The sequence below is a fragment of the Hirundo rustica genome, chromosome 2 (genome assembly GCF_015227805.2).
Source record: "Hirundo rustica isolate bHirRus1 chromosome 2, bHirRus1.pri.v3, whole genome shotgun sequence".
In the NCBI taxonomy this organism is placed as follows: domain Eukaryota; kingdom Metazoa; phylum Chordata; class Aves; order Passeriformes; family Hirundinidae; genus Hirundo; species Hirundo rustica.
The window spans coordinates 98,705,089-98,723,835 of NC_053451.1; the positions used below are offsets into that span (position 1 = coordinate 98,705,089).

Below are 18,747 nucleotides of genomic sequence, written 5' to 3' on the forward strand. Positions count from 1 at the left end.
TGACCAAACATATTTCAAAGAAAGCAGTTGTCCATTTTGTGAAGCCTTTGCATATATGTACACTGGGAGTTTATGACCATGTTTTTATGGATATGATAATTCAGCTTAGACAAAAATCTAAGGATAAGCAAGGATAAGGATCCACGTTGCATTCTCATTTCTCACGCAGTGCATCATATAGAAGAGAAAATACTAGGCTGAGATGGCAGCTACAGTCAAGTACAGTGAAGAGCATCACTGTAGTCTCTCAGGCAGTGGCAAGAAATTACATCACTTGCCTCAGGAACTGGATTAGCATGTGCTAGGCCCCAAATTAAGAAAATACAGTTGCTCTATCTTAAGTTGTTTCCTTCTGGTTTTTGCCTACAGAAATTACGTTCAGATCTGCCCTTAGTGATACTTGTGCCTTGCTTCTCCACACCCTTAAACCTAGACTTACGAAAGTCTTCATTTAACATTGACTGTATTGTTTGTACATAACCATTTTGGGAGGAAATTCTTTTGTTCATGGTCATATTTTACCGAGGGCTTTTTGTGGACCTTTTTTTAACTGCTGTGATGGGGCTCTAATTTATTTCAGGACACCACATTGCACCACTCTGCCCTTCTTGCCTTCCTCCTTACATGGCATTCCCAGGACCCAGACGTCAAACTTGGGATGAATGTTTTTCCACCGCTCGCATCTGGTTTCTTTGGCAAGCAGTTGTGCAGGCAGCTTTGGAGTTACTTGGGTTTGGTGAACACAGTAAAGCAGCTGATGGGTTTGTGTGTGGACGTCTGCTCCTCCTGCGCCTGATTTTCTTTTGACTCATGCAGATGCACTGGAATGTTTCTACTTGATGTGTCTGAATCTCCCAGGAATTTTGCTCATATACCCATTTATGGTCATAAAGATGACTTTTCTTTCCCCCTCACAACCTTTTTTTCCCCTGCAGCCTGTGTAGCTGTAATCAGCTCTTACAGGCCTTCCATTCTTGTATGAACTGTACTTTGGTCAAAGTCTCAGTGGTAGTGCCAGATGCAAGACTTACCTTAAAGATAACAGATACCTATGCAGCCAGAAGACTTGAGATTGCTGGTGGATTCCATTATAGCAACTGCAGGTTGATTCTGCTGAGCCAGTAGTTTTTTTAATTTCTAAGGCCTTGCTCATTTTTGTTTCTTCTACCTGCCATATACTTTGAAGGGGAACACTGTGTTACTTCAGAGATGAGAACTGGAGGATCTTGTATTGGAAATTTCAAAAAAGAAAGAACAGTGTCAGAGAAAGCAATTAAACAACATGTGCTGGTTATTACCATGTGGAGATGGTTAAATTGTTGGAGGAAAAAAAGGGATTGTCAGATAGTTTATTCCTTTTCTTTTGGTTTTCTTCTCTCTTTCTTTTAAAGTAATAACATCACTAATTTAGTGATTTCTAGGAATTGAACTTAAGATGTCAGTATATGCAAACCTCAGTCTCTGACTCTGTAAGTTAAAGAAATAGGAGAATTTATTTAAGGGAATGAGACAGATCTCCATTTGAAATCTCACTGTTTTCCAGAAAAGAGGGCCACATTGGGCATTAGTTAAACAAAGATTTGTGGGAATGGCTTGTGTGAGATAGAGGCTGTTCATCATCAAGACGCTCAAGGTGTGTGTAAAAGGCAATTTGATGTTAATAATTCTTTATTCTCTGTTTCATTTTAAGTAGCAAATGTTTCAGTGAAGGATCTTACAGTGTTCGCAAACTGAACCGAGTAATTTGCAAGTAACTGAAAAACACCTGGATTTTAAAAATTATTTGTACAGCAAACTGTTTAGGTTAGCCAGAGAAAACTTAAGTCCACCTAGCTCACAAACAGAAAACTTTGTTCAACAAATCACTTCTATTGCTCATCAAGGCATCCACAAAGTAACTCCCCAGTAACCAGCAAGGACTGAAGTTCAAATGGTGTTGTTCCACAGACCCCTCTTTGTCATTCCCCTCACCTGTACAACAAATACAGCAGTAGGTACTGTGGCTGCTACAGTTCAAGGTTGCAGTTTTACAAAGACATGCTTTTTGTGCTGCTAAAGAGACTGAGAAATGAAAGGAACACTTGATAGATGTCAATTTTAGCTGGGGCTGTGAGTGCCAGATGAACCAGCATAGGGAACATTCAGCATCACCCCAGTTGAGAGTCTAAAAGAAGGCATGCTTTGCTCCCAGAAGAGGTGAGACACATCTCTGGAGAAGAAAAGTCATTCCCTGGGCTGTGTCACTCCCCAGTTGCCTTTTCTACACCTGCTCTTGACAGGCATTTCTGATGTGAGCCAGGCATATTGTAAACAATTAAAACAATGTAGCGTTCAGATCAAGCAAGCACGCAACAAGCATCATTATGTTCATTAAATAAAACCGTGTCATTTTATGATCAATGACAAATCTAGCTTCAAAGGCTTCAAAGAAGCCATTTTTAACTGAAAAAGGAGCAGCCAAAGGAAAAACCCTCCATCGTCTCCGTTTTTGCAGTTATAGCAAAGCCTATCAGTGAAATTTTGCAAAACACAGTCCTACATATGCATTTTTTGGCACTGCCTAGGGCAAGAATTCCCAAATGGCTGTGTATGTACCACTGAGAGTATATACAGACACCTCAGTGTGGGAAAAGATACAGCACAGAACTGGGACCTGTTACCACTGTCAATACAAAAAAAGTGTGGGAATCTCTCAATTAGGAATTTCAGTCAGTTTTCAAGTCTGTTTTTGATTTGTATAACAATTTCTGAGATTGGGGGGGTCATTTAAGTAATTGTTTTCTACATTCATTATTTCCTCTCTGCTTTTATGCTCAGTAAAATCTTCAAATCCAACTATACCACAGTTGATGAGTCACCTCCATTCATACAAAGATCATCCCAAGATCTGCACTGTTTATTTGGGTATATTTCTCATATATGATAATGTATTTACAGATTATGCATAGCTTGATGGTTTCTGTTTTCCCATCTTTTTTGAGGCAGACAAAACCTGGAAGCCATTCTCTCAAGTCTGCTGAAAGATGCCATTTAGGGCATTGGCCATGTCACAGGAATAGCTACTGGTTCACAGCTATGAAACCTGTTCAGTATGTGGCAATGCTTTCTCCTCTTCAGCCCTTTGTGTTCATGCTTTTAACCTTAAAACCTCATAGTCTCACTGCATGTGTCTTAGAAGGGTTTATTGCATGAAAATTCTGTTTACTGCTATTTGAACAGAAATTATTGTTTTATAGAGTGATTATTGCAGTCACCAGAGTGACAGAATTTATGAGAAAGAACGCATAGGGACGCAGATTTGCAACTTTCCTTCATTTCACTGCTGCCACAGTATTTTCAGTTTGTGTCTACTGTAATTTCACGTCATCCCCACCACATCCTTCCTTCAGATCCCCACTTGGAGAGCACCTTCTGTCTCTGCTCACGCTCCCCAACTGGCCTTGACAGACTGGAAGTGGGGGTGGTGCTTGTGTCTTGGCTTTGTATCCTCAGTGTAGTTTCACGATCTTAGAAGAGGGCCAGGTTAACAAGCTAACATTTTAAACATTGCCTTTGTTTAATAGAAATCACCTTTTTGTAAGACTGAGCTATGGAGCTGCAACTTTGCTATGTAATTTAGTGTATTGAATGCAGAGCCCTGAAGAGAACTTATGACATCTGGTAACTATAAAAATAAAGCTCAGGTGATTCTTCAGTGTTACCAGAAACATGATGTAGGTACAGCTGCATTGAGGATTTTTGCTGACTCTGTGAGGTAGTTTTAAAACCAGTCTATTTTTAAATGAGCCTTATATAACTGCTGTGGTAATACAAGAAACCGGGGGGAATTAGCTATCTGTTGGAGAACTGGTTAGCATGTTTCTGTTGGGTTTGGTGTTTAGTTTTTTTTTAACTACAGTTGTATGGGTAGATTTTTTTCAAGAGGGATGAGGAGCCCCATGTCCAGCAGTACCCACTTTAAACGGTTTTACTCCATTGATTTTTGTTAATTGGATCTTGTATGATAAAATCTTAGGAAAGTTTCTCACAGCTGCTGGAGGTGTGTGAGATTGCTCCTCTGTGACAGTGTACCAGGAGTTTTGTGTTTCCTCATCTAACAGGTGCTTTGGTAATAGTTTCTCAGCATCCAGAGAAACAGTAAGCTAACAAGTTTCATTGCAAAAACACAACTGAGTTTTGTGCTGAGAAGTTTCTTCTCTCACATGCTATGAGGTGAGATGTGTTGCTCTCTGGGGATCAGGACTGAACAAAGAGGTTTAGCTGTGTACACAATCATCTGTCTCCTGGCAAAGATGGGGCTTGAGATATGCCAACAGCCAGCTAAATGTCTGTAAGATACAAAATGCAATAATGAAATGTAAAACTTCATACTGCCATAGATCCCAGTCATTGTTTTCCACTTTTTTACTTTTTCCCTCCATGTTTGGTGGCCATTTTTATGCCATCCACCTGTTGTTTTAATCAGTGACCATGTTGCAATTTTCTGAGCTGTTGACTTGCAAGCTAACTGCTGGGGTTTTTAGCAGTCACCTTTAGTGCTCTTGGATAACAGCTCAATTTTCACATTCTTACGTAGATTTATCAGTTTATCTATCATGTATTTTTAAGTTTGTTCTAAGAAAGTTCTGTTATCGCTGTTGATTAATTCAAATACACATAAATATAAATTGAGAGAGATCTGATTCTCTGATTATTTTTATGCCATGTGTTTATAGAGATTTCAGTGATGAGGCACTAGACATCTGAGGTGCAGGCTGTGTATGCTCAGTGCTTGATTTCTTCCTCATTGTGGTTCACAGTAATGTGCTTAGATGTCCTACAAAACTAATAACCAGGGAAGAACGCTGCCCTGCAGATCTTACAGTCTATTTCACAGCAAGAGGTCCAGCAGCTCATAAACTAGACCAGGACATAAAGAGCAATACAGAATAAGAAATTGGGCTAGGGATTACATAAATGATACTGCAGTTTTTCAGTGGGGTTTTTTTATCTGTCCTTTTTTTGTGCCTTGTAATCCTATGGAATTCTGTTCATAGGTGGACCTGCCATTTCCTAAAATGTGTCCAAAGCATCCCAAGCATCCCCCAAAACTGGGAGAGTGCCAGGAAGGGAAATTAGGGTTGGTAGGGGAGAGAGAGGAAGCTGTTAGCAGGAAAAAGAGAAAACCAGCAGCAAAAAAAAATGTGTACAGGGAGAGAGATACATACCTTGGTTTCAAATGTGGGAGGCATTCTGTTTCTCAGCTTGTTTTTGCTAGCTATCTATGTTAATAATTGAGCTAGCTGGAAAAAGCATCTTGAAAAGAGAGGAAGAAAGCACTACTGTCAAGCAAGCTCAAAATCACATCCCCAGCCTGCACACAATTGGACATTGCAGTGATATAGGGGAAATCCCTTAACGGACAGAGCTATAAATGAAACTAGTGTTGACAAGGGGAAGAGGCACAGTTATATTTAACAGAAGTATTTTCATTTGAAAGCTGCTTTCTTTTTCTTTTTTGGGGGGAGTTTGTTTGTTTTGTTTTTTTATTCCTGTCTAGTTGGTGGAGACCGTGAGGGCTCTTCCTGTTTGAGACAGTGCATGGGTGGTTTCCCCAAGGCTTTTAATGTTAGATTAATGCTCTGGAGACAGTGTGATGATAAATGGGTTCCTACCGTTATGTCTACATCCTGTTCCCCCTCCCCCCTCCCACAGCTGCCCCTCTGTACAGTCTCTCTGCAGCACTCTCCTCCATAGCCAGCAACAGTTCTGAGCAGCTTTAGCCAGAATTTAAGGCAGTACTCTCTAAAATTTGTCTGCCAGAATTCTTTAATTTTCGGTGCTGTCACCTTCATTGCCACTCACTTACTCAGACAATGACAAAAATGACACAGGGAAGAGAAAGACTTCTGGCTGAAGTACAGGCCACCTCACTGGCTTGTTATCTGCTGTGTGGCAGATCCCAGTTAATTACTTTTGCTGTTGCTGTTCATATACAGAAATTAGGTTTACAGGGGTGGCCTTTTTGTAGTTTCACATTTTAACAACACTGCTCTGCCCATCATATTGTAGTAAGCAATAAATGAGCAGAGCATTTGAAATCTCTTCCCTGGTATAAGGGAACGGCTCCCCTGTGTCAGCTGCATCTATGCCTTGATTTTATACAACTTGCATTCTGATAGGGATTTAAGCGTGCATCTTCAGCAAACACCCAACGCTGAAATTCAGCAAGGGAAATGGAGATTTGAGGCACTTTTTTTAGCTGGACCTGCCCTTGTGGCTATTGCTGGTGTTCACATGTCTTGGGGGATTTTGTTTTGGTTAGTGCAGTTATTTTTCTCTGCAGGCATTTCCATTTCTTTATGCCTTCCCCTATATGTGCAGAGGGGGGATGGGTGGTCAGGGTGGCTCAGGTTGACCCCCGCGGCTCCGAGCAGCCAGCCCACACCCTTCTGCTTATACGTCAGCGTCTCTTAGATCTCAGGACAGAATTATTTTTAGACCGTGAAGGTGTATCTGGTGCATTTAGATTTCATATCATGGCTTCCTTTTCCTGCTCTCAGGTTTCTCCCACTCGGCCTTTACCTTCGGTATCGAGAGCCACATCAGCCAGTCCAACATCAACGGAACACTAGTGCCACCTGCCGCACTCATCTCCATCCTCCAGAAGGGGCTCCAGTATGTGGAGGCCGAGATCAGCATCAACGAAGTAAGTACCACCACTGCCACCGCTGCCACCGCTGCCACCGCTGCCACCGCCGCATGCTGGGACGTGCCAAGTAGCACACCCAGCTTCTCCTCATTTAATTTTTTCCTCGCACTTTGCCCCATTTCAGCAGAGAGGCAGAAAGCTCTGAGATGGAGACGTGTTTCAGTTTTCTTAGCTCTGGCAGGGGGCATTCTCTGTGCTGTTTAGATGGCTGTTCTTGGGTGTTTCTGCTACCCCAGCCAACAAATCCAGGGTGTGCAGGTTGTTGCAGCAAACAAGAAAATGTGCCTTTGCTTACAGTCTTGTGTTTTCAAAGTCATGGCAGAATTTGGCAGGAAAAACCTGCAGCATAGGTTAAAATATCACTCCCTGACACCTCCTAGCAGGCAACACTGTTCACAAGCCACGAGGAGCCTGATCAAAAATCCACAGAGGTCACTGGAGAGTGATTTCAGTGACTTTGGCCTTGATCATATGAGATGAGGCATCATGTATATGGTGAAACAGCTGCATGTAAATTCTGAATGGTGCTGGGGTTCAGGTTTTCTGTAGGGATTGTATGAACAGCCACAAACTGTCTCTGTTCTCCTTGAACTGCTAGTGGAAACAAAGAAGGGATATGGAAAAAGCCAGTATTTCTGCCCTGCCAACCTTAAAGACGTGGTTCTTTGAGAGGGAATGAAGCGTGACAGATAAGCAAGTGCAGCATTATAAGATTTTTACAATAGATATTTCTGATTGACAAACATCTGTAATAAATATTAATACAAAGCTACTGCTTTTTTTCTGTACCTGAATGTAGCACGTGAACGGCATGGGTTAGAACAAAGGAATATAAAATAGAGAAAAGGCTGTGATGTTTGCAATGTGCAGTTTGGAAACTCTTTTGTTGTTATTCAAATATTCTATGTGTTTTTTTCTTTTTATGACTCTATACCATGTATAAGATTTGTATATGTGTTATTTTGTAATTGGAGCAATGACATTTGACATTTCACACCAAGCTGCACTTTGATGCAGTTGTAATAACAAACCAGTGTTCGGAAGCTGTCTCAATTTGCTGCTACTTAACATTTTGCCCCATGCCTGAAATTGGAGCCGCACAGTTAGAAAGTTCCAGCTTTGAAGAACCTGTATCAGGTCAGGTTGTAGGGGCCTGTGCTTACTCAACTTCAGGACTTTTCCAAAATGAGAGAATAATCTGAAAATATGCCTGTTGTCACCATTAAGTTTTACGTTGCTCTCATCATGGTTTGAGTCAGGTTGAACAGGGCCCTGCACAACGTGTTCAAGTGGAAGGTGTCCTTGCCTGTGACAGGGGCATTGGGACTGTATGACCTTTAAGGTCCTTTCCAACCCAAGCCATTCTATGATTATGTTCAAATACATACTGTACGTTACAGCAAAACAAAGGCCATTCTTGCTACATCTGAATGCCAGTGGGGGCTATCATAGATGCTTCCATATGTGTTACTTTTCTGTGTGTATTATTTAAGAGTCACAAGTAATCAATGAGTCCATAAACTAGTGTGTATAAAATTATTGTTTGTGATCTGTTAAAAGGCAGACATGTAAATAGTCCAGTGAACACATTTACAGATGAAAATGTAAGATGTCGGAATCTGTTGGCAAATACTTTGTTTATTGTGTAGCAAGAATTTGAGTCAAGATTCAAATAAATTTTGGCAGACGCATAAAAAAATGTTGAGGAGAAAGAGAGATTGTGGTTTCTTCTCTAATGACTGTCTTCTCCTTTTTATTCTCCATGAGGAAACAAATATGTATTATCTTAATATTATAATTACAAGGGGTAACTCAACAACTAGTTTAGCAGAAACATTACAGTCAGCAAGCAACTATTTTTGTTTATTAATTGTTCTCAGCTATGGAAGATTATATTGTTTACCAGCTGCATTATCTATCCATATCCTATTCTTACTTGCTCTTTCTCAAGAACAAATCTTTTACAACTGAATCATTATTATTTTAAAGAATTGAAGGGATTTTGCAGAAGATGGGCAAAATGGCACTTTAGAAACACTACTAAAATCTTTCCCCTATATTTAACAGAATAGGAAAGTTAAAGTGAAGAAAAGCTAAGTCAATGTAGTCTGTATTAAGTCTTCAACAGCCCTTAGAAGTTTACTTGGTTGTTGAAGCTGAAGCCTAATTTACAGAAATCAAAATGAAAGTCATAACTATTATCAATAATATGGTAGAATAAAAGAAAGATACTGGTAAGGCTGTCTGGTATGATCAGCTGTAACCAGTGGTGCTGGGCTGAAAAACACTGCATAAGAAACCACTGAATTTGTGCATACATCATGTTTTCTCTGAGGTTCATTGTGCATCATCTGCTTCCATTCCATTCCTATGCTCCTGCAAGTGTAGGAATACAGTTTAACCAAAGTCTGTTTGCCTTTGTCATGGCTTTGGACATGACTCTTTTTTCAAACAGAAGGCAAAGTGAAACTTTCTGACATCAGTCAGATATATTTTTTAACAAAGCTTAACTTCTTGTGCATCTATAAAGTATTTATGTGGTAGAACTTTCTATTAAATTCCAACAAATTACTTTTTTCACTGATCAGATTTCTGAGTGGACCATGGATGCCACCATCACAGATCTGTGAGAGAGGCAGTCCATAGTCCTGTGGCAGTATTGATTAAGTCAAAGTGTAGTATCTTCACACAGCCTTATTTGGTGATTCTTTGCCGACCTGAGTGGTGAAGATCCTAAACTTGGGGTTTCCCTTCTGCTCATTTTCCCTGCAGGATGGTACAGTATTTGATGGCAGGCCAATAGAGTCCCTGTCTCTGATAGACGCAGTGATGCCTGATGTCGTTCAGACCCGACAGCAAGCGTTCAGAGAGAAGCTAGCACAGCAACAAGCCAGCGCCGCGGCAGCAGCAGCAGCCACGGCGGCCACAGCGGGAGCCACGACGACTGCTGTTTCCCAGCAGAACACACCAAAGAACGGAGAAGCCACTGTGAATGGAGAGGAGAATGGGGCACATGCAATAAGTAAGCCAACATACAGCTGCCTGCCACTGCTGGGCGGTTTGTGTTTCAGTAATATTCTTGTACTTAGTTGCAAGGCGAAATGCAAGGTGTGCTTTCTGCTAGGTGGTAGAACTAAGGGCAGTCATTCCAGGAGGGTGGGGGCATTTCTAAAAAGGCTGCTGAGTAAAAATTATGTTTCACATCACAGTGCGTGGCTGTGACAATCTGAAACTTAACTGACTCTGACAATCTGAAAACTTCAAATATGTTCAGAAGTGCAAGTTGAAGACAGGATCAAGAAGTGGAGCTGTATGCTGTCTCCTTGGAGCAGGCTACCCAGACTTTATTATCAGCCTTCTAGATACTTTTAGATATTGGATAAAAACTGGGCTGTGGCCAAAGCTTGTCATTTTGGCCAGGCTAGGAGAGAATTGGGTTGAGAGGCTGGGACCATGTCTTGGGTTGAAAGACAGATGTCTGCCAAGGGAGGCAGGAAGCTCCCTTGGAATGAAGAATATGACCCCCTTCCCTCTGAATTATTGCAACTTTGAAATTAAGGGGCTTTCAGGCAAAGATATGGGAAAAGGAGTAACAGTTCTTTACTGATATGTATATGTATAACAAGGCAAGGTAAACAGCAACAACAGCAGCAACAGCAGACAGAACCAGACCCCCTGCGAGAACTTTCTCTCGCTGTCAGCGCTTCCCCTTTGGTGCAGTTCCGCTCACAGCCGGCAGGGGTGCTGCTGGCCGCCGGCCGGGCAGCGCAGGTGTGATGATTCCCCCGTGGCTGCAGGGGGCACTGTGGTGCAGGCTCGGCTGCCTCTCTCCAGACGGTGATGGCGGCGCAGCCAGCAGAAGGCATGGAAAAAGGGGCTTGCTTTACAAACCCACAGGAGCAGTAGGTCCCGGTGCCTCTCAGGAGAGCAAACTGAGCTGTAACAGGAACCTTGGAAGCAGCAAGGATAGGAGAAGACAGCAGGAGACGGAGCCTCACAGTGGCGTTGAATTCCCCGCCTAGCGACCGCAGCCTGTTTCGCCTCCAGTGCAGACAAGTGAGAGAGAGCTAGGAGCTGCACTCAGCCCCTTCCCCCAGCCCGAATCTCCCAGTATCTCTGCCCCTCCAAGAGAAACCCCTCAGCTAAGAGAGTAGCCAGCAACACCCTTCACCTGAACTTTGGCAACTTCTTTTCTCTTTCTTAAGTACCTGTTGTTACTGTCTCATAGCAATATATGGGAGAAAATTCCCTGAGAGAAGGAAAACAAGAATAATAATCCCAACCTCCAATAGACCTACAAGCCCTATCTGTGTAATTGTTGTATGACCAGTGCATGGCCTTGTGCAGAAGCTGCCCTGTGATCATCCATAGGCTTTGGCATGGTCCTTGGCCCAGTTTGGCGTCTTCCACCTTCCATTCTTGTACGGTGTGGCCAAGCACAGGAGGATCCAGAGCCTTACTGTCATGGTCATTAGCCCAGCTGGGACTGTCCATTCCTGAACAGTATTGCCGAGCGTATGTGCCAAGGACCATTCCCAGCTAACAGCTCGGATGCAGCCAGCTTGTCCTGAAGGCACAGTGGAAAATCGTTCCTTGGCCTTTTATTTAATAGCATGTGCTTATTCATAAAGTCCACTGCAGGTATCCAATTGAAGGTCCTACCTTCCTGAGATTTCCTTAGTCTTTGGGATCAGTCAGTTCTCAAGAGCACTGTATTTGCCTTTGTTTGTGGGCGACTGAGGGAGACTGCACTTACGTATTAAATATCCAAAGTCAGACATATCCAACATGGGGTGGGACCTACCTGCTTGTGCAGTTAGATCCTGATGACTGTGCAAACGCTGTGGGGTAGATGGGATTACTGGTTCTGGTTTCTGTCTGCAAGGCCCACTGCGTACTGGCTGACTTCTGAAACCAGCCCTTACTGCCCAGTTGTCTTCCAAGAAAATTATAGAGAAACGTGTATGGCAGGTTTTGTAGGAAGTCCTAACAGCTCTTTGGCTTAGACAAGATCAGGACTGTAGTCATGTAACAGATTTTATAAGTTCTGCAGTGTAGATACCTCTGTCAGTATCCACCTTCTCTTTGATCTGAATAGATTCCTCTGTGGGTCAGTGAGAAAAACACTGTCAAACCAGGTTTTCCTTCAGAGAATTCCAGTTAGACGGGTTAGTTTCCCCCAGTAAAACTGCAGTTATTTAAATAACGTTTTTATTTCAGAAAGCAAACACAAAAAAGATCTGAACGTTTTAAAAATATTAATCTGTTCTTAGACTATGGATTCCATATGTTTTACTTTCAACTAACCCTCTGCTGTGAAAACTTACATTATTTCATATGTGAAGGTGTGCAAACAGAAATTAAAATACTGTTAAATGTATCAAATGTTGACATTTTGTCTGTTGACACATCTTCAGCTGACATGTGAAAATTTTAGGGGAATGTCTCACTGTCTCAGGGCCAGAAGAAACCAAACTCTTTTGGTAGAAAACTGATCATTGGTTCATCACCATAAGAGAACCACTCAGAGGTATTTCCTTCTGATCCAAAGAAATATATGTACTATTGTATTAACAAAAGGAAAGCCTTAAAGATCAGTTCATGTTTATAGCCACACTGGAAGCCTTCGTGTCTTAAATCAAACATTTTCTAATTAAAATAATAATAATCATGAAATAATAATTCTCACAGCTAGTCTTAATAGAAGGATTTTCACAAACAGTTGCAGGCCTTTTCTTGGAATGTTGAGAAGGACTTTTCCTAGGAGAAAGAAATAATCATGGGAGACCTACTGCCTAGAAAAGACTGCTGAAATGAAAGCTGTGAGGAACTTCCCAAACCTTAATTTTTACTGTTGTATTCCATAGACCTGGCACATATTGGCACAGGTTTAAATAATGTGTTAGTCCTTAGTCATAAACTGGAAGTCACCCAAATATCAGCCTTTAAAAAGGGCAGGATGAGTGGAGCAGGAGGCAGAGATGTTTTTGAGAAATTACCTGCTTTGCATTTATTCTGCCATGGAGTTCTCCCTGACACTCTTAAGTCTTTCCAAAAAGGTATTAAAATATTTATTATAATATGATGTGGTTTTTTCATGTGGCATTACCAATATAATATGATAGATTTAAGAAAGAGAGGAGACAGAAAACAACAACAATAGTTTGAGGCGCAGATTCAAATACTAAATAAAAAAAAGTTGCTGCCGTGTCTTGTTGCTTTCCAAGTAATGTTCTCAGTTTTAAGTCACTTTAAATGTTACAGGAAAAAATAAAAGTCAGCATGTAGAAATGGAGCCAAACTTTGGTTCGTTTTCCAGCTCAAATATTTCTTGTGTCATTTTTTTCATTATATTCACAAGGATTGGCTTAGGTTTAAGAGAAATAAAGCTCTGGGAAGAGGACTGAGCCCTGTTCCTTTATTAAAAAACTACAGCCATAAAGAACAACTTCAGTGAAAGGCTTCTTAAAGATTTAAGTAAAAATAAAAGAAAAAATATATATCATAGGAAAAGACAGGGTTAGCATTCATAAGGTCTTAAAAATATCTATTTAATTATTTGGGGGAAATAGTTAATATTACTTAAACAGTGTGTTAGAATTTTTGTTTTTACACTAAAAAAACCCTCAATCTTAATACTCCAGGGTAATATGACTTCTAATTTCCAGTCATTTGGGATTTGTAATACATTTGAAGAAGGAAATTATAATGTAATATAGAATATAACCAAAGATTCCCTGGCCTTTAGAAAATGTTTTGTGTTAACTCCTTCACTATGTCACCTGCAGACTTATGTTTTTCATCTGAGGCTCTGCTGCACTTAGTAGAAATGCTTTCTCTTTCAGAGAACTCCCCAAGGGCAATTTTGTGCAAATAAGATCTTAACCGAAAGCTTTCTGCTTGGAAGGTACTTCAAAACAAAAGCCTATTCTTCATGGCTACTGCATCTCACCTATTTATTCTCATTCCCCGTGCGCACATTGTAGCTGCATCCCTAGGAAAGCCAAATTTTTGGGTGGGACCAGGGCTCCCAAGAGCTTGTGCTGCCTAAGGAACTTGTCTCTCTTAAGGGGGTGCTGGTTTGTGCTCAGGGGTTTCTGCAGTTGTGTTTTTGTTGTTGTTGTTATCATAGGTGTATCAGTCATATATTACAAGTGTCTGTCTGAATCTGATAAGAGCCTGAGGCAGTATCACACAGGCATGAACTGTCCTGTTTGTTCAGTGGGGCATTTTAAGTTTTGCGCTGAACAGTAATACTCTAAATAGCAATGTTCCTGACTAGTGATGCAGATAGGAAGAAAACAAATAAAATGTGAACATTTGCAAATTATTTATGAAAGGCTTCTCAACCTTCCCTCTCTTTTCTTCTAAACCACCAAAGCTGTGCTGTAAAAATCATTACTGGAAGATACAATGCAAGATAATTCTGCAGGTATTTCATTTCTCCTGGAGGCTAGTTGGTCTTGCATGTACTAATGCAGGTATCAGCTAATCAAGGTTTCTTTTTCACAGCATGATATTCGTGGGGGTTCTTTCACAGCAGTTAATAACATTCAAAGTGTGTGTCTAGGTTTTTCCATCTGGCCACATACAAAGGAAGAATATTCCTGAGTATCGGATGGCTTTGCTCTGGTAGCACCTCTTGACTCTGGGACCTTGGAGTAATGCTGCTTCCCAGCTGTCATTTGGTTTTAATCGAGAGCAAAAAGCAGCCCTGCCTTTAGAGCTAGGCAGGTAACAGTAGGATCCTATGTCGTAAGCATGGCATCTCATTTAAATTTTTCAGATTAAAGTCCTTGAAATATCTTCTTGATTTACCCTCAGCTTCCAGCTCACACTGTGAACAGGACACAGATGAATGCATAGCCAATGTCGTGCTGCTGTTTTTCTCATGAAAATATGCTTTAAGCATGGTGAATCTGTGCTGTGCTGAGCAATAGGGGATTGTGAGTTCTAAGCTTGTATCTTCTGGTGGGTTTTAATAGTGCTTCACTTTTCAGGGCCTGACTGCTCAGGCTACCAAAGATCCCAGCTGCTGGTGTCAGGCTAAATCTTGAGTGTTGGTATATCTCAACAGTATTCAGTTTAGTAGTCATACATGTAGGGAATTATCAAGGATAATGCTTAACACAGGGACTCAGCATAGGTATAGATTTTACAAATAGGCATTTCCAGTGCTTTTGCAGCAAGTCCATAGGTAATGAACATAGTCAAAAATATAGATATTTTTAATTAGAGATAAGCTGTGAAGCTACTGTTAATTGTTTCCTGATTTTAATACTTGATTCTATGTAACTCACGTAGATTCCTTTCCCTCCGTGGCGTAGATGTGGCACAAACATAGTTGTAGGGTGCTAACCAAATACACAGTGAGAAGTGCTATTTGTGTGACTCAGCATAAGTTAGGCAGAGCCAAACCAGGTAAGTGAAAGCCCAGTTAAGGGTAGAAACCTGGAGATCTTCTTCCTGATGGCACTTGTACAATGTCACAGTCAGTTTCACCAGTTGATGGGCAATAGCTTAGCAGAGCTGAAGTATCAGGGACAGATGGCTGATTTAAAATGCCATAAACATGCAGCAGTAAGGGAGCGTAATTATTCTGCTAGCAAACCTATGGATCTCCATATGTGATTAAAGAATGACTAACTGAAAGACTTAACCCAGAAGGAGAACTTGAGGTTTGATCAGTCACAGCAGATGAGCTGGCCAAGGCGCTGGTTAGGTAACAGGAGGCTGTCAGCTACCCTCTCTTGGATGTGCTTTCTGCAAAATGGGCCACACTGGTGTGTGTAGCATCTGCTGTCTGCTGTTTCAGTGTGTCACCTGTCCTTGGATGGTGTCTTGTTTGCAGAGGATAATAACCTTGTAATGCTGCCAGGAAGTGTAGCTAGAGCTTAATGAGGAAGATTTATACAGAAGCAGAGGAAGTCTGGAGTAAAAACATGGTTCATGATGCAAGTTGGAATGAATTGTTGTTACTAAGAGAAATTCATCATTTTAAATTCACCTTTTTTTTTGCTTAAGGCAATAAAAGAACTTTATACAAACAAAGTTATTTAGACTGCAGTCTGAATAACCACAGAGTTACAGCAGGCAGGTTAAGTATATCTGTGACTCATTCGGTACCATTGTATGTATTACAATATCCTTGAGAGGGTGATCACTTACCATTTCCCTGATGTGCTCCAGGAATGAAGCCCCTACTACATATGTTTTTTCCCTGTGAGTAGCACAGGTATTACTTACAGGAGCCTGTAAGAAAATATAAATGCTTTGTGGGTTTTTTTTAATTATTTTAATCTGTAACTCATGACTGCACTTAACTAAAGGCTGAGTATTTGGGGGATGAAAAGCTGTAGATTTATGTAGATTTATACAAAATGTTTTGGAAAATTCTACATTTTGAGGAAATGTCACAAATTTGAATGGCCAGAGAGAAGCAAATATTGTCAGTGACACAGCAGGGAGTATTAACTGTGGTGTATATGCTGCTGTAAGCTTTAGGCCTTGGATAGCTAGCATGTTTTTAAAACAAACATAACTGCATCTTGTAAACTATTTATTCTGATATGTCTCCTTACAGATAATCATTCAAAGCCAATGGAAATTGACGGGGATGTTGAAATTCCTCCTAACAAAGCAACAGTCCTTCGGGGCCATGAATCAGAAGTGTTCATCTGTGCCTGGAACCCTGTCAGTGACCTGCTAGCATCTGGGTAAGACAGTGACTGAAACCAGCTGCTGCAATTAGAGAGTATTTAGAGATGCAAGAACTTGCAAGTGTATTCAGGATGTGAATGAGTATTCTCTGGGCTGTTTTATCAGCCTGCAGCAGTGGTTTTTTTTCAGCATTACCGTACCTGTATAACAGCTAAGTAATTATAAGGTGATGCCAAATATGAAGAATTTTTACATTTAAGGTGTAAATTCTGTGGCCCTAAATACACACAATTTTTTAGAAATATTGTTTTAGTAATTTTGGACAATTCTCTGAATATTTGAAGTTCATATAATCTAATGTTCTTAGTTACGATTCACGTTGCAGTCTCAGAAGGTCATGGGCATCCACCAGGTTTTTTCAAAAGTATGGGGATGGGGGTGCTTCAGACTGGACCGAAGTTTGTTCAGTGAGCTGAAGTAAGTAGTGGTTTAAAGGAATGGTGTGGTTTAGTGTCACTGGAAGGGAGCCCAGTTTATCCTCTGCAGGACTGCTCTGCAGTGTGCACCACAGCATCCTAAGTGGGACGTTCAGGAGATGGACTTAGAAAAGCACTTTTGATCCAGACAAAATCACGATTGTAAACATTCCCCAAGCGCTGTATGCAGGCACTCGTGGAATCTGTGTTCATGCTTTAAGTCAAACCTTAACATGAAGACTAAATTTAAGAAGTCTAACTGGGAGCATGGAGTAAAGCTGATCAAAGTTTGAGGAGGGAAATGAGTCAGAATTACTTAGCATTATTAGAATACTTTCCTCACAAGGAAGAGGAAATTTTATTTCTAGCTTTTTTACAAGATTATCAGAATAGTCTTCTTACCTTTGTTCACTCAGTACATGGAAACAAGAAATTACAGTATAAATAGGAAAGAAAAATAAAATAAATTCTATGTTGGATGAAGAGCAGAGATCTCCGAGAGAGTGAAGACAGGAATCTTAAAAAAATAATTTCAGACAACAAACTAGGATTTTTGAAACCAGAATCCTGCTGAGTATTCTTTGTTTCTGGGATGTCCAGGTCTGATAATACTTTTAGCAACTGTAGTACTAAGTGTCTTCATTTATCAATTTTAAGCAAGTCAGTACTTGCCACTGTGAATGCAACACGCAAAGCAACCACAGGGAGACAAGAGATTTGCAGGGCAGAGGTGTTCCTCCGAGAGAGCCCAAGGCTGAGCCAAGGCCGAGAGCCCTCTGCCTGTTTATTTCTTACTTTTTATACATTTGTGGGTCTGGTTGTGGATTGGCTTCTGGGGTTATCACCTCTCAGCCAATGGCCAGACCAGCTGTCAGTTACAATTGTTTTCAGGTTAGAAATATGCAAACAAAGGACAGGGAATGAAAAACAAAGGATTTGTTTATGTTACATGTGTGAGAAAAAGCGAAAATTGCTCCTAATATTGTACAGAAGCTAAAGAGACTGACTCCATCTTATGTTTGATCAGAAGGCTTTAAAAAACTCAGAAAAACCAGGGTGACATGCCACAGGGGACTGCTTCCCTAGGATCCATGGTGCACAGTCCTAGTGTGCATAATTTAAATGGTGGAGCATTTCATAATCCAGAGAATGTGTTGTAGTGTGTGTTTAACTTTGCCTCAGGGTGCTAAGCATTGGTAGATGGATCCCTGGATCATGGTATCTTGTAAGTAAACCTGTAGCTTCAGGCAAATGTGGAGGATGATGATCAGAGCTCTTACTCAGATATCTAAGCCAGAGGAATACCTTCACTAGCATTTCAATTAAGCTTTGCCCTTCACTGTAATAGGTCTTTGCTAACAAGCTTTGCTCACAGAGGCACAGAAGTACACATGTGGTTACAGAATACAACCATGTGCTTTAGTCAGACTAACAGCAGTACAGTGACAATGCAAATAACTCAGATCCATGTGCATCTTGGACAGATTTTAGCCTGCTTGTAAGAAATGAGGTAGGGATGCAGCTGGAACTGGGTAACGCAGCCGCCAGTGCCTGGCGAGGCTTAGTGACTGCAGTGGCAGAGAATGCACGGAAGAAAGTGAAACGGAAGGAAGAGAGCTGAGTGAGTGATTATGTCACTGCACAAAGAAGCCTTTAGAGGTGTCTGGTATAATAACAGTGTAAGCTTTTATCTGCAGGTAAACTCCATGTTACAACGCCAGGTAAACAAGGGAGAGAAATTCTCTGAGATCCCCAGTATGCTGCAGTTCTGTTTGCCCTTTACAAAGTGATGATCCAAAAAAGAAGAGTGCAGTTAGTCTGATGTGTGAGCGTCAAATTGTTAAATTCTGTAACAGCCATATTGTGCTGCCCAATCAATACTTTTCTTCGGGTTTCCCATCTACTTGATTGTACCCATCT

General features: G+C 41.0%; 1 protein-coding gene across 1 annotated transcript in view; it reads left to right on the forward strand.

The window, feature by feature from the left end:
* Nucleotides 1-18,747, forward strand: part of TBL1X (transducin beta like 1 X-linked) — a 139,602-nt gene that overhangs the window by 95,794 nt on the left and 25,061 nt on the right. Inside the window, exons 4-6 of the mRNA XM_040055295.2 lie at nt 6,543-6,688; nt 9,464-9,713; nt 16,275-16,407. Of these exons, the coding sequence (XP_039911229.1) occupies nt 6,543-6,688; nt 9,464-9,713; nt 16,275-16,407 (529 nt within the window). The remainder of the gene's footprint in view (nt 1-6,542; nt 6,689-9,463; nt 9,714-16,274; nt 16,408-18,747) is intronic.